The 15499-nt window shown below is 66.9% G+C and overlaps 1 protein-coding gene across 5 annotated transcripts in view; it reads left to right on the forward strand.

Annotated features, from left to right (window-relative positions):
* Positions 1-7148: 7148 nt before the first annotated feature.
* Positions 7149-15499, forward strand: part of SBF1 (SET binding factor 1) — an 81830-nt gene continuing 73479 nt past the window's right edge. For all 5 annotated transcript variants that reach the window (XM_074869572.1, XM_074869573.1, XM_074869574.1 and 2 more), the window contains exon 1: positions 7149-7301. In XM_074869572.1, the coding sequence (XP_074725673.1) occupies positions 7247-7301 (55 nt within the window). In that variant the 5' untranslated portion in view covers positions 7149-7246. The remainder of the gene's footprint in view (positions 7302-15499) is intronic.

The raw sequence follows: 15499 nt of genomic DNA on the forward strand, positions 1-15499 counted from the left end.
TGCCGCTCCCGGCCCAGGTTAAATATCGCCGGGCTCGGCGCGGGGCGGCGGGCGAGGAGGAGCCGAGCGGCGCGGGAGGAGCCACGGGGGGGGGGGGGGGGGGCAGCCCCGCACCGGCCCCGCACCGCCCCCCCCCGGCCCCGCGTCCCGGCCCCGCCGCTTCCCGGGGCTGGAATGGGATGGGATGGGATGGGATGGGATGGGATGGGATGGGATGGGATGGGATGGGATGGGGGAAACCGTCCGGGGGGGGGGCGGGATGGAGCCGGGGGGGGGCGGTCCTGGGGGGACTGGGGTGAGGGAGCTGTCCGGGGGGGGGGCGTCTGAAGCGGGATGGGGCTGGGGGGGGCGGTCCTGGGGGGGCCGGGGTGAGGCTCTGGGACCCATCCGGAGGAAATGGGATGGGGCTGGCGGAGCACTTCGGGGGGGGCTGGGGTGGGGCTGGGGGAGCAGTTCATGGGGGGGGCCTGGGGTGAGATGGGGATGGGGGGAACCATCCGGGGGGGGCTGGGCTGTGCTGGAGCTGGGGGAGCCATCCAGGGAGTCTGGGCTGGGGCTGATGTGGGGGGTCGGGGTACCCCCAGCCCCCCCCCCAGCCCCCCCCCAGCCCCGGTGCCCGCGGTGGGGGCCAGGCCCCGGCAGCCGCGTTGTGCCACGCAGCAGCCCAAGAGCGGGGCCCGTCCCCAGGGGCACACCCACACCCCCCATCCTGCACCCTGCACGCCACTGCCATGCCAAGGAGTGCAGGGGGGTAGAGCCCCCCAGCCCCGCTCACTGCTCCCCACACTTGGGGGACAAAGCCAGGCTGGAGGGCCAAAGCCTCATCCTGCCTCCCTTCCTCCCAGCCCAGTACAGCCCAGTGCCCCCAGTTCAGCGAGTCCCTCCTGCCCCACGCTGCCCAGCAGCCCTGTCCCTTGCGGGGGCAGCACCCCGGCCCCCCCCCAGCGCTTCAGCCAGCGCAGGGCAGGAGCCACTCGCCAGGGACGTGCGGCTGCACGCACCTTCTCCCAGGGCTAATTTCGGTTTAATGTTTTTAAACATCACATGGGGCCTTTTAAAACAATTAAGGAATGTAAATCCGCAGAGGTCAGACCAGTCTCGGCCTTCCCCCGCGGCAGAACCAGCTCACCCAAAACGGGGGGGGGCACGGGGGGGGGGGGGTGGCAGGCGTTGGGGTTCGGGGTGCTGCTCCTCCAGCCGGGCAGCCAGAGCTCAGCGGGGGGGGGGGTCCCCACCAGCCCACCTCGTAAGGACCCCCCCCCTGCTTCTTGCTCCAGGACAGGGTCTGGGTGTCCCCAGGGGTGGGGTGGGGAGCCCCCAGCACCCCAGGGTGCCCAAGTTGGGGTCCGCATCCTAGGGTGGGGGTGCCCGCACCCCCTCCCTGCCTGCTCCCCCCACGGCGGGCGGCGGAGGGGCCGGGGGCCTCCGCGTGCTCCACATCGCTGGGATTCTTCCGCATTATCAGGACACAAAGGCTTCAAACAGCCGGTGCCCGCGCGGGGGGATTTGTGGCAGCACCTGATCTCGGGGCAGTGGGAACGGGGCAGGGGGGGCGGCGGGGACAGACCCCCCCGAGCGGGGCTGTGGGTCCAGCCCCTGCCCAAAGCGGCACAAACCCTCCATGCGTCTCCCCGGGGGAGTCTCTGCAGCCCGCCGGGCCCTTCCACTTGTTTGTGGCTAGATTATCCCAGAGACGGAGAAATCCGGCAGGAAAACCCCGCGGCGGAGCTGCGGGCGAGGGCATGCGGAGCCGGACACCCCCGCACGGCCCGTGACCGATGCCCGGAGCTCAGTGCCACCACGGTGTCCCCACGGGCCCTGCTGCGGTGGGAAGTCACCCTGCGGCCTCCCGGCACGGCTCTGGCGTGATGCCGGCGCTCCAAAGCAAAGCCCGGGCCGTGCCGGGGGTCCTGGCGGGGGTTCACCCCCCGGCACCTCGAGCAGGTTCCGGTGCGGGGCAGTGTCAGCTGGGGTCACCCCGGGGCCAAACCCGGGTCACCGGGGTCAGCGGCACCCACGTGAGCCTGGGCGGGATGGGGGGGGGGGTCTGGCTACTCTGGCTAATTAGTGTTTGCTTAATGTGGGTTATGGGGGGGGAGCAGCCCTCGCTGCAGTCCCCCCTTCCCACGCTGCAGGGGGGGAGCGCGGGGCAGGGGCGTGGCTGGGACCCCCGGCACCCCTCGGGTCTGGGTGCTGCCCTGGGGCAGAGGAGGAGCAGGGGCAGGAGAGGGAGGACAGGGAGCCGGGACAGGGGCAGGGACAGGCACAGGGGCAGCAGCGGGCGCAGGGGCAGGGACACCCCCCCCCAGCTGCCCCGGCCCGCGGCAGAGGCGTGGCCGAGCCCCGGGGGTCCCGCTGCCGGGGCAGAACCGTCTCCCCCCGCCCCTCGGGGGATCGCGGCTCCCGGGGCGCTGGGAAGGACCCCGGGTCCTGCTTCACCGCCCGGCTGGGCTGGGGCTGGCCACCGGCCCGTAGCCACCCCGGCGGAGCCCGCCGCTGCCGCTGCGGCCGGTAACCGGTGCCCGGGCTCAGCCGCACCCAGGGCCGTGCCGAGACCGGACCCGCACCGGGAGCTGCCGCCGCCCGGCCGGGCCGTGGCTCTCGGCGGGGGCCGGGCCGCCCTTGCCCGCTCCCTCTCTCCCGGAGGCCGCCTGGCTTCCAGCCGTGGGAATCAATCGCGAAGCTTCAATTAGCTTAATTGCTCCTGGCTGAGGCCCCGGGGGAGGGCGGGGGCTGGGAGCAGCGGCTCCGGGCTCCCGCTCGCCAAAAAAGCGCTTTTGGGGGGGGGGGGGGGCAGGTGCGTGGAAGAGGAGCGGGGTGGGCTGCACCCCCGCCACGGCCCACGAGCACCCACTCGGCCCGGGAGGGGTGGGGGCAGGAGCGGTGGGTGCGGGAGCGGTGGGTGCAGGACCTGGGGCACCCAGGGCTTCTCCTGGCCCCCGCACGGGCGCTGCTTTGCCCCACATCGTGGCGTCGCCCCTCGTCACGGCAGAGCCCCCCCAGTCATGTCTGAGCCCCCCCCACCACACCCGAGCTCCCCCCTCACGGCAGAGCCCCCGCGCGGTGACTGAGCCCCCCCCCCATGGAGTGGAGCCGCGTGGGCGCTGGGGGGATGCTGGGGAGAACTGACGGAATCCCCCTCCGAGCTGGGAATTTGGGGGGTTCTCCCGAGGAGCCACGTGGAAACGGGCCAGTGGGGCAACCGGCAGCAACCCCCCCACCGAAACCGGCGCGTCGCCCGGCTGGGACAGAGGGACCCGGGGCGGGGGCTCTGCCACCCAAAACGCACCCACCCCCCCCTCGTGCACCCAGAGGGCCCACGGCCCTGCTCGGGGGGGGGGGGGGGGGGGGGGGGGGGAGGCCGGGCAGAGCCCACCAGCCGTGGCCGGGACCCCCGGCCCCATCAACCCCCCCCCGCCCCCCCATGGGGCCGAGGACGTGGGGGGATGCCCAGCCCCGAGGCGCCCGGGGGTCTCCGTGTCCCCGCAGCATTTCCCGAGCTGTCCCAGCCCGGCACGGGGACACACCGAGTGCCTCCGCCTGCAGCCCCCGCTGCCGGGGGGGCACGGGGGGTGCTCCATCGCCGCCCCCCCAGCTCCTCCGGCCACTCGGGGTGCGACCGGCCGAGCCGGTGCTCAGGGACGTCCGAACCCGCCATCGCCCGGCTCTTCCCGAGGGGTTTGAAACCCAGACGAAGGTTTCGGGTGCTGGAGGCTGACAAGGGGGTGCAGGGCAGAGCCCCCCCCCGGCTTCTCCCGGGGCCGAGCCCCCCCGCTGGGGCTGAACTGAGGGCGCTGGGCGCTTTGCTGTGGCCCTGTAAACACTGGGAGCGTCCCCAGTGTCCCCAGCACCTCCAGTGTTCCCAGTGTCCCCAAAGTCCCCAGCATCCCCAGAGCCCCAGTGCTCCCAGTGTCCCCAGCGTCCCCAGTGTCCCCAGCACCTCCAGTGCTCCCAGTGTCCCCAGCATCCTCAGTGCCCCAGTGTCCCCAGCATCCTCAGCATCTCCAGTGTCCCCAGCATCCCCAGTGCCCCAGTGTCCTCAGCATCCTCAGCATCTCCAGTGTCCCCAGCATCCCCAGCACTCCCACATCCCCAGTGTCCCCAGTGTCCCCAGGGTCTCCAGTGTCCCACGGAAGGGCCCGGCCCCGGGGACAGCAGACGAGGGCACTTGCCGTCGGTGAGACGGGACCCGGCCGAGGGGTGCGGGGCCGGCGCTGGGGGGTCCCACGGCGCATGGGATGGGGGACGCGGGGGCAGATTGTCGGGGCCGGGGGCTGTGCCCAGGGTCCGTCCCTCCGCCTGCACCCACTCCCGGCTCTGCCGTTCCCCGTGGGGGGCAGCGCTGGGACCCGGACCCCCGGGAAGGGATGCAGCCTGGGGACCCTCTGCCACAGGGATGGGGACCTTGGTCCCCTGTCACCCACCCCAGAGGTTGTGGCCGTGCCGGGGGGACACCGCAGACAGGGAGCCGGGGCTGTGCACAGACCCCCGCAGCACCCTGGGAGGGTCCCGGCACGCACCCCTTCCACCCAGCACCGGGCACGGCGCACCCCACGCACCCCCCACCCTCGGGTGCTCCCAGGGCAGCTCATCCCCATTTCCCGCTCCCGTCCTCCCGCACCGCTCCGGTCCCACGTCCCCGCTGTCACTCGCTGCCCGTTCCGGCTGCGGGTGGTGGGGCGGCTGCCTCGGCGCATCCCCCGGCCCTGTGCATGGGGTGTGAGGACACGGGGACGCGGGGACACGGGGACGCGGGGACACCCCATTGGGGACGCACCCCCCGGCACGGCGCCGCAACAACCCCAGCGCAAACCCTGGAAAGAGGCCGAGGGCTGGGCACGGGCACGAGGACGCCTGCGGCCCGGTGCCACCGGGCACCCGCTGCCCCAGCGCCGTGGGACCGGTGTCCCCGGAGGTACCCGGTGCCGTGGGACCGTGGGTCTGTCCCGCGGCGGGGGCTGCGCCGCGGCACGGTGCTGCCCGGGAGCGGGCGCTAGCCCAGCGGGGGCGGGGGGGGCGATGCCGCAGCTGAGGGCACACAGCCCCTCCCGCCGTGCCCAGGGGCCCCCCAACATAAACCGGGGTTCATCCCGATCTACCCTGGGGGAGGGGGCCCCCACCCACCGCCCCGCACGTGGCAGCGCTTGGCATAAAAGCGGGGAGCGGCGGTGGTGGTGCTGGGGCGCGGTGCCGGTCCTGGCAGCGGGGCTCCGGGGGGACCCCGGGGGGGTTCCCGGGGTGGGGAGGGGGCGTCCAGCCCGGTGCCGGCGGCACGGAGCCGCTCGTGTCCCGGCACGCGGCGGCCGGCGACACCGGGGCGGTGCAAGGGGCGTGCGGGATGGCATCGCCCGCGAGGGGGTGCGGGGGGACCCCGCTCCGTGGGGGGCTGCTGGGCCTGGCCGTGCCCCACACCCCGCGCACCCAGGGGCACCGGGGAGGGGGGGATACCGTCTGCCGGGGGGCGGGGGGCGGCTGCTGCCCGCGGGTTTGGCCCGCGGGTTTGGCCCAGCCGGGCCGTGCCGGTGCCCGGCTCAGCGGCCCGGGCCGGGCGGTGCCCAGCTGCCCCCCCATCCCGCACGCACCCCACGTCCCGCTCCCGCGTGGGAGTGGGAACGGGGATTTTCTCCGATGAATCATCCCCCGCCGTGCCGCGGCCTGTGCCCGCCAGCCCCGCTCGCCGCCGGTCGGCGGGGCCTGGCCCGGGACCCCCGGCCACGCGCCCTAGCACATGGTGGCGGCTCCAGGGCACGGTGGCCACGGGCCGGGCCGGGGTGGCCACGCTGTGAGTGGGGGCTGCTGCTGCGGCCGGCGCTCCGGGGCTGTGCCGGACCACCGGCCACCGGCATCTCTGGCCAACCGCGTCCCCCCAGTGTGCCGGGCGGCGGCGGAGGGACCGGGGTGTCGGTGGGAGCTGCCGGGGACCAGGGACGGCCGGGATGGCCTCAGCGCCCCGGTAGGCACCGGCACGGGCTGCCCAAGGCCCGATCCTGGCCCCGGCCGCGCCGGCGTGGACTCGGCACCGCGTCCTCCCGCCGTCCCCGGGGGCGAGGGGCGGCACAGCCCCCCCAGGTGTGTCCTGGCACCCCCCGGGCGGGTGCGGGGGACGGGGTCACCGCGCCCCACAGATCCCGAATCTCCCGGGGCCCTGGGGGGTCCCGTCCTTCCCGGGGGTCTGTGCAAAACGGGGGGTGCATGCACACTGTGGGGGGTGCACACCCGTGGGTCTGTATGTATGGGGACTGTGCACACTGGGGGGGTGTGCACACGCGGGTGGTCCCTGCACACGCGTGTCCCTGAACACGCGGGGGTCCCCGCACATGCCTGACTGTGCACACGCGTGTCTGTGCACACTGGGGGTCCCTGCACAAGCGTGTCTATGTACACTGGGGGTCCCTTTGCATGCGTGTCTGCACACCCGGGGGTCCCCACACATGCCTGGTTGTGCACACGTGTGTCGGTCTGTGCACAGCCAGGTGTCCCTGCACACCCGAGGGGTCTGTGCACACTCAGTCGGCCCGTGCACATGCATGTCTGTGCACACTCAGTCGGGCCCCACACATATGTGTCAGTCTGCGCACACTGGGTGTCCCTTTACACGCATGTCCGTGCACACCGGGGGTCCCTGCACACCCCTGGCTGAGCACATGCGTGTTGGTCCGTGCACACCCGGGGGGGGTCTGTGCACACTCAGTTGGCCCGTCCACACGGTGTCTGTACACACCGGGGATCCCCCCACACATGCGTGTCCATGCACACTCGGGGGTCCCCACACACGCGTGTCTGTGCACACCCAGGGGTCCCTCCACACGTGTTTCGGTCTGTGCACACTCAGTTGACCCATCCACACACATGTCCTCGCACACTCTGGGTCCGTGCACACTCTGGGTTCCCTTTACACACGTGTCCGTGCACACTCGGGGTCCCCCCACACGCGTGTCCCCGCACACCCGTGGCCGCCCCCGCGCCGCGGGGAACACCCGTGTCTTGGCCCCGCCCCTCGCGTATTGGCCCCGCCCCTCCATGACCCCGCCTCTATGTGGCCCCGCCCCGCCCCTCCCGGCGCGCCCAATGGGCTGCGGGGTCCCGCCCCCCGCGGCGGCGGCGGCGCATGCGCAGTGCGGACGGGCCCGGGCCGGCCGCGCGAGGGGGGCCAAGATGGCGGCGGTCGGCGGGAGGCGCGGGCGGGCGGGGAGCGCGGCGGCGGCGGCGGGGCTGTGAGCGCGGCGCAGCGGCCGCTGCCCCCGCCATGGCCCGCCTGGCCGACTACTTCGTCCTGGTGGGCTACGACCCCGGCAAGCGCGGTGAGCGGCGGCGGGGCGCGGCGCGGGGCCGGCGGGGCGCGACCGCTGTCACCCGCCGCGGGGGAGGGGCGCGGGCGGCGCCGCGGCTGAGGGGGGATGTGAGGGGCGGGGAGGGGCAGCGGGCCCACGCGGGACCGCGGCGGCCGGGGGTGCGGGCCCGGGCCGGGGATGGGGCCGCGCCCGCGCGACGTGGCGGGCGCCCGGCTGGGCCGGCGGGCGGGACCGGGGGCGGGGGGCCCGGCCGGGACCGGGGAGCGGCCGGCGGGGGCCCTCAACCGGCGGGGCTGCGCCGTGAGGGGCCGCGGGCAGGGCCCAGGCCCTTTCCCCCGGGCTGGTTACTGCCCCCGCGCCGTGAAGCTCCTCACAGCGGGCCCGGGGGGAGAAGCCCCGGCGCTGGATCTGCGCAGCTCCAGCTGCCCCGTCCGCGGCGTTCTTCACCGGCAGCCAGAAACGTTTGTGCGTAGCTCTGCCAAATTACAGTTTCGGTAATTTTAGGGGCTGCCCCCCCCCCCCCCCCCCCCCTTCCCAGCCATCATTGAGCCATCACCGCTCCGGAAGCAGCGGCTGGCGTTGGTTTGCAGTGGGGGGTTTCTGCTCTGTGATCCCCGCTCCCCCCTGCCCCGAGCAGCCCACAGCCCCCTCGGGCAGGGACGCGGGGCCCTGGCCGGTGCATTTGGGCTCACGCCGCTGCCTTGGAGCTCCCGACCCCCGGGTTTGGTTAAAAACCTCATCCGTCTGTCCTCGGCCCACGTCTGTGCTTGTCTTCAGGTGCTGGGGCGGGTTGTCTTGGTCACGGGGGTTTATTTATTGGGGTTTTGGGGGCTTTTTCCGTCGTGCTTTCTTCTGCCTTTGGGCGCCCAACTGCTCTTTGGTAAAAATGAGCTTTGCCAGCGTTATGAATGAGCTTAAGTTTACCTAAAATAAGGACTTTTTTGCAGAACGCACACCGAGAGCATCTATTCCCCGAGCTGCACGTTCACGGAAGAGGAGGCCATTGGCTGGGAATGTTTTCAGTGTGTGCTCGGAGCTGAGGAGGGGGAATCTGTTTCCACGCAGCGCCCGTTTAGATGGGGCTTTGAGTCTTACGGCGGGTCGTTGGGGCCGTCGTACGGCCGCGAGCGCCGAGTGCAGACCCAGCACCCGTCACCTATCCTCCGTCCCTCTGCTTCCCGGGCGGGCAGGTGGCCTGGATCGGAGTGTTGAGGATTTTTTAAGTAGTGGCTGATCGCGTGCTGGGGTGTTTTGTTGTTGTTGTTGTTGTTGTTATTATTATTATTGCAGGCGTCTTCCCATACTGTCCCAGCATCCCGTAGCATCGCAGCGGGCAGGAGTTGCTCTCCCCCCGTGGTGCCTTGGGGTCGGACTCTGCCTGCGGGAGGTGGCTGTCCCCCCCAGCAGCGGATGCCGCGGCCTCTCCGGGAGCGAGTGGAGGGCCGGGGCGATGCTTGATGGCTGTACCGTCTTCACCTCGCTTCTGAGGGCTGTCCCCGGGGCCTCTGAGAACTTCTGTCTGCGCCCTCGCGCTCGCCTCGGCCTCCCTCGTCGAGCTGCAGCGGATATTCGCAGCCTGAAAGCGGTGGCGGGCGGTGGCGGTTAGTGCCTGCCCGGCTGCGGTGCGGCTTGCGGAGTGCTGCGGTCTTGTGCTCCTTGTTTTGGGGCTCGGAAAGCTGAGTTTTAGAAGGGAACGATAAATGCCACGCGTCTTCCCAGAGTCACCTGAGACTTGTTTGGGGAAGACGGACAGTGCTGTGAGGTGAAGTGGTTAATTGCAGTGGGGCATTGAAGAGGAAGGAGCTCACAGTTAATGAGTTGCATTTCTCTGACTTATACGCTCACTTTTTAAATTTTAAAACTCATCTGTAGCGTACAGGCCAGAGAACAGAGCTGAACGTGCTTGTGTTTGGGGCTAGTACAGGCCTCAGCAAAACATCCAGCCTTGACTCGAAAGCCAGTAGCGGGTTTTGGGAGTCTGAAAACCCACCACCAGCCGCGGCGCTTGTCCGGCGGTGGCTGTCCCAGTAAAAACGTGTCTGTGTCTACCCTGAACCCGCCTGAGCTCAGCCGCTGGCCTTGGGTCTGAGACCCTTGAACCAGGAGACGTAGGGAGGGGGTTATTAGCTCCGCTCTCAGACTGTAGTCCTGTTCTGATTAGTGGTGTGGGGGAGAGTTTCAGACCTTCTCAGGCTGTGTTTTGCCTGGGCAGAGCTGCTCGAGGTCTGCGGGGCTGCTGGCTCCCCGGGACTGAGGATGGAGACCTGGGCACTGCCGGGGGGCCCACAGGGGTGGTTTGTCCGGGTCGGCAGATGTGCAGCTGTCTTCCTCGAGCCCAGCAGAGGTGTGAGGTGGGCAGGAGATGTGGCCGGGATGCCGCGGGGACCTTCTGCTGCACAGCCCGAGCCTCCCTGCTGCCGAGATCACCACGCAGCCTCGCCGGGGTGAGGTACCCAGGGGTCGGGGTGTCCCCTGGCCAGCACTGCGTCGATGCCTCTTCGGGCTGGCGACAGCTAGAGCAGAGCCCTTTCCCGTCCTGGTTTGTGGGTGCCCAAGGGCTCTCCTGAGCTGTGCGCTGGGCAGTTTGAAGCCAGGCGTCTGTCCAAGTGATGTGCCGAGCCCTCCCCAGGATCCGTCCACTAAGGATGCAAAGATTGATACGGTTATTTGATTTTGGGTATCAGTGCGGCAGTGCTGGCTCCCCACCTACTGTCCTGCTCCGTGTTCCCCCTCCCTGCAGGGAGCTTAGATAATGTTTGGAGGAAGGGCACGCCGCTCTCATCTGCCAGTGACTAATTGCTTTACAGGTTGGGTTGGTCTTGCCGTAGCCTGGGCTGCTGTCGCAGCTCTGCCGTGCTGTGCCGGCACCTCCCTGCCCCCTGTAAACAAACCAGGGCTGGGGGGGGCCTGCACAGCAGCTGGGGGGGCTCGGCTGGGCTGGATGGGCCCCTTGGCACGGGCAGGGAGGGGGCTCTGCTCTGCCCGTGGCCTGGATGGGGGCACTGGGCAGAGACATGTTTGCGTGTGGCTGCGGAGGAGTTCATGTGCCAGTAGGATTTGTGGTCAGGCAGAGAGGGGTTTGAGGTTGGGGGCAGGGAAAGGGGAAGCTCTGCCGGGGTGGGGGGACCTGAGGTAGCTCTGCATCATCTCCAGAGGTAGAATCACAGCATGGTTTGGGTTGAAGGGATGTTAAAGCCCATCCAGTGCCACCCCCTGCCCCGGGCAGGGACACATTCCGCTAGCCCAGGTTGCCCAAAGCCCCGTCCAACCTGACCTTGAACCCTTCCAGGGAGGGGGCAGCCACAGCTTCTCTGGGCAACCTGTGCCAGGGCCTCACCCCCCTCACAGGGAACAATTTCTCCCTTAGATCTGATCTAAATCTCCCCTCTGTCAGTTTAAACCCGTTCCCCCTCGTCCTATCCCTCCCCCCTGATGACGAGTCCCTCCCCCCTTTCCTGTAGCCCCTTTCAGTCCTGGGAGGCCGCTCTAAGGTCTCCCCGGAGCCTTCTCTTCTCCAGCTGAACCCCCCAACTCTCTCAGCCTCTCCTCACAAGGTGTTACCGTAGCTCAGCGCAGTTTTATGGGAAGAAAACCGAAAGCGAGAGAGACGAGCTTGAGGGCTGAAGTGGGGTTTGGCAGAGCCGTTGCGGGGCTGGGTGGAGGCTCTGGGTGCCGCGGTGGAGGCCGGCACACCGCAGGGTTTGCCGGGGTTCGCAGTTGGCATCTGCTCCCCCTGCGGTGCGTTACCTTCCCGAAGGGCCCGGTCCGCCCCGGCGCACACGCTCGTGACGCAGAGTCACGGTGGCCACTGGAAGCAGCGTCTCTGCTGGCGTTGTGCTTGTCTGGAAGGATGAGGAAAATGACCGTTAACTCTTTCAAGAAACGTGTTGTCTGGGTGTGAAACCGATGTCTTTGGGGTACAGCGCGAGGTCCTGTGCTGGGCCGGCAGCTGGCTGCTTTTCCTCCGGTTTTGGGAGCCCCGCTCCGCTGTGCTGAGCCGCGGGGCTGCGTCCAGGGAGGCAGCACACACAGTGGGAAGAGCTCCAGCTGCCTGACCCTGCCATCCGTGTGTCTGGGTTGGCTGTGGCCGTGCTCCGCGCCAGCTCCCGCGGCCGTGCGCAGGTTGGGGAGCGGGGCCGCGCGCTCCGCGCCTGCGGGTAATCGCACGGAGCCAAACGCGCCCGGCAGCGGGAAATGGGTCTTTTCATATCTGAGTGTTTGTCATATTGTGCCATGATTGCTCACATTATTCTCTGTAAATGGATGTTTTTAAGTCTCTTGGCTCTTACCGTTGATGCAGACAAAAAACTCCTTTGCAAAGCCAGGACTTCTGGCTGCTTTTTCCCTCAGGATCCGAGAGGTTTTTCTCTGTATCCCCCGTGGCCTGCCTGAGCGTCCAGATCGGCTCAATTTCAAAACACGTTTAGCACGGATGAAGGGCTTATCTTAGAGTTTTCTATACGGAGCACTGAATGAGGCACAGCCTCTTCCCTGTGGGGAATTAGAAAACAAACAAACAAAAAAAATAGGGGGATTTAGAATACGTGCATTTCTGAATAAGCCATTGAGGATCTGCTGCTGTTTCTGGCTGGGTCTGGGTTTGCAGCTGCCCAGCCCCCCCCCAGCCCTGGCGTGTGCTGGGTGCTGCAGGTTCTGGCCAAACCTCTGAGGCCTCCCCCAGGTGAAACACAGTGGGGAGGAGGGAAAACCTCTCTCCTGGGTGATGGGAGCGGAGGCCCCGGCTCAGGATCAGCTCGGGTTTTCCCTGGTGGATTGTGAAGTTTGCTCGAAGCTCAGGTTGTGGTGTCAGAGGCCCGCAGTGATGGCGAGGCTGTGCGACATCACTCCCCGAGGGGACAGCAGCCCCCGTGTCCCTGCTGGCGTGTCCCCCTGCTTGCTGCACCCCCGCCTGACCCCGGGGGGTTCATTGCCCCGGTGGAGGGGCACAGGCCCAGCAGTGTGGTAGACATGGACCCCCTGCAGTGCCTGCTGCTGTCTGATCCAAAAATGAGATGGCTGCTGGTTCCCGAGGCCTGGGAGGGTGCTGTGAGGGGTGGTGGCTTTCTGCAGGAGGGCAGGGACGAGTGTGGAGGATGGCGAGGCTGCTCAGGGGCCTCGGCAGAGCTGGGGAGGATGCAGCAGTTCCCGTCTTTCTGTGTGGTTGGGCAGACTGCAGCGTCGTGCCACCTTCCGCGTGCTCCTGCCGTACGGGCACATAGCTACTTCAGAGCAGCCTCGCCGCCCCCGCGGTCGGGGCTGGGGTTTGGACGTGTTAATTCTGGTTTTTGAGCTTCTGTGGGAGGTAAAGTGGATGTTGAGAGGAAACTGCCTCCGTGCTTGGTGCTGTCTCTTTCCGTGAAGTCTTCTGACGCAGCTTCTGGCGGCGCAGGGCCCGTGCGGATGCTCTGAGGAACGCGGGCGCAGGCGCGTCCTGTGCTCGCAGCTCCTCTGCCTCTTGGGCTTTTCTGTGCTGCCGGAGCCGGTGCCTGCAGCGAGGAGCTGAAGCTGAAAGCCAGAGGAGCTGAAGTAAACCCGCTGGGCAGAGGAGAGCTCTCCCAGCTCATCCTGCTCCTGTCCCACCTGTGTTTTGAGTCGATTTTCAGCCTGAGAGTGCCAGTCTCTCTGCGGCTGCAAGATGTCCATGCAGCTCTCACTGGTGGGAGGCATTTCTAACTGGCAGTAAAAACACGCTTCGCTCCGTCGTGCGTGGACCTGGCCAAGTGACTCATCGGTTTGACTCAGCCCAGATTCTTGTAATGCACACATCTAGCAAAAAAAAAAAACCCCATACGTTGAAATGCCTCCAGTGGTTGCTAACAGCAAGCGCTGTTTGCTGTATAAATATTTGCAGAGAGGATCTCGGCAAGAGAGGATGTAATCTCTGTACATGTGCAGGGCTGCCCATCGCCTGTCGGGTCACCTGGCTGCAGGGAGGGAGGAGGAGCTGTCGCAGCCATGGCTGTGGATGCCTGTCGAAGGGGATCACCCTACTCCTGGCAGCTGCCAGCCCCCACGCCACCGCATCCCGGCCACACTGGTCGGTCTGGGAACTGCAGCTCCTCTGATCCCCAGATGCTTGATTTATACTTGTTTCGTTCTCTTTGAACTTTTGCCCAGGAGGAGAAGCCCCGTGTGCTGCGAACCAGAAACCAGGGAGTCAGGTGCCTGGCAGTGACCTGGGATTAGCTCTTCCTTTGGCCAGCGCTGATGGATGGGGTGGTGGGTTTAGCCCCGCTGTCTTTTATCAGTGACCTCCAGTTTCCTTGAGGTGCTTTTGTACATCAGGAGAGATTAATCCCGCAGCCGCCATAAGATTCATGAGACGGCAGGCCCTGAAAGCCATCGTTTGTGCTACATGGGCTCTGCTGCCATTTCTCCATGGCCCCCTAAGTCACAGAATCATCTCGGTTGGAAAAGCCCTTGACGATCCTCCAGTCCAAGCATTAACCTCACCCTGACTGTTCTTAACTCCATCAGATCCCTCAGCGCTGGGTCAACCCGACTCTTCAACCCCTCCAGGGATGGGGACTCCCCCCCTGCCCTGGGCAGCCCATTCCAACGCCCAACAACCCCTTCTGCAAAGAAATCCTTCCTAAGAGCCAGTCTGACCCTGCCCTGGCGCAGCTTGAGGCCATTCCCTCTTGGCCTGCCGCTGGTTCCTTGGCTCAAGAGACTCATCCCCCCTCTCTGCACCCTCCTTTCAGGCAGTTGCAGAGGGCCAGGAGGTCTCCCCTCAGCCTCCTCTTCTCCACACTAAACCCCCCCAGTTCCCTCAGCCGCTCCCCATCACACCTGTGCTCCAGACCCTGCACCAGCTCCGTTGCCCTTCTCTGGACACGCTCGAGTCATTCAATGGCCTTTTTGGAGTGAGGGGCCCAAAACTGAACCCACTCATCGAGGGGCGGCCTCACCAGTGCCGAGCACAGGGGTGAGATCGCTGTTGGGCCGGCAGCGTGATGCTGGTGGTGCCTGGGTGTGAACACTCCGCCGGCCCAGCAGCAGAGCCACGGCCTGTCAGGGCCACACCAGTGCCTGTGTGGTGCTGCCGGGCGATCCCCTCGCTGATTCTGAACCCCTCTTGAGCTGTGCCCGTGCCTGTGGTGTGGTCGCTGGCGTCGGGCCCCGCTCGGGCGCCTGGTCTCTCCCCGCTACCACTTCTCCTTACCCGGTACCTCTTTCCGTGGCTGTTTCCTGTGGCTGCTGGAGCTTGGTTCGGTTGACGCGCACTGGCAGCCTCTCGTGGCGGTGCCGGGGCAGCTGGAGGCCCTGTGGCTGTCTCGTGCGGTTGGCAGCTCTGTTTCCCAAAGGTCACTGAGTGGGATGATGCTTTGAAATGGTCTAAATCTGGCACAAGAAGCATCTCGGTGTAAAGCTTTCCACGGGCTCACCTCCACGCATTGTAAACCTGTGACGTTGCCTAAGACAAGGTGGAAAATTCTCTCTACCCCATCTTGCGTGATCCTCCTTTTTCATGGGGGAATCAATGTGTTTGGTGTCAGCGTGGGATGAGTCGTTGTGGCGCTGGAGCAGCAGCCGTGCGGGATAAATTGGCAGGAATGGTTTAATGCTCTGGTCTGGTCGTTCCTCCCGCTTTGTGAGGAGTCTGTCCCGTGGCCGGCTGGATTTCGTGGCCAGAAGCTCCTGCTGTTGTGGCCGTCGCCGAGAGGGCGGCTGGCGTTCGCGTGGCTGCATCACACCTGTGTCATGGTTTCAGGAAAGTGGGTGAACGTGAGGAGGAAACATCAGTCTAAAACATATGTTGTAACCAGATTCTTTAACTGTTAGTAATATTTTGTTTACTGCCAGTGAGGATTTTGCAAATTTCTTTTTAGTTTCTCTCACTTGAGCTCATATTTATCTCAGTTTGAACAGGAATCCAAAGACTTTGTTTGGAGCAAGTTTCATTTTTCCCGTTTCTAGAGCTGGGATGCCAGGCTCAAAAAGCAGCTGTGGTTTTATGGATGCTCAAAGCACAAACAAAGACAACTTGGCCTGAGGTAGAACCATGCCCTGGGGTTCCCCAGGCTGCCCAGCTGGGCGCCGTGGGAGCTCCCGCTGCAGTGCCGGGAGTTGAACCCCTCCGGCTGGGTTCCCCAAGGCGCCCGGGGGATCAGAGGAGCGTTGGGGCGGTGCTGCTGAGCCGGAGGAGCTTTTCTCTCCACCTCTTGCCGTGATTGTGGCGTGAAGCCTTCCAGGGCCGGGCTGCT

This window comes from Strix uralensis, chromosome 5, assembly GCF_047716275.1.
Source record: "Strix uralensis isolate ZFMK-TIS-50842 chromosome 5, bStrUra1, whole genome shotgun sequence".
NCBI lineage: Eukaryota > Metazoa > Chordata > Aves > Strigiformes > Strigidae > Strix > Strix uralensis.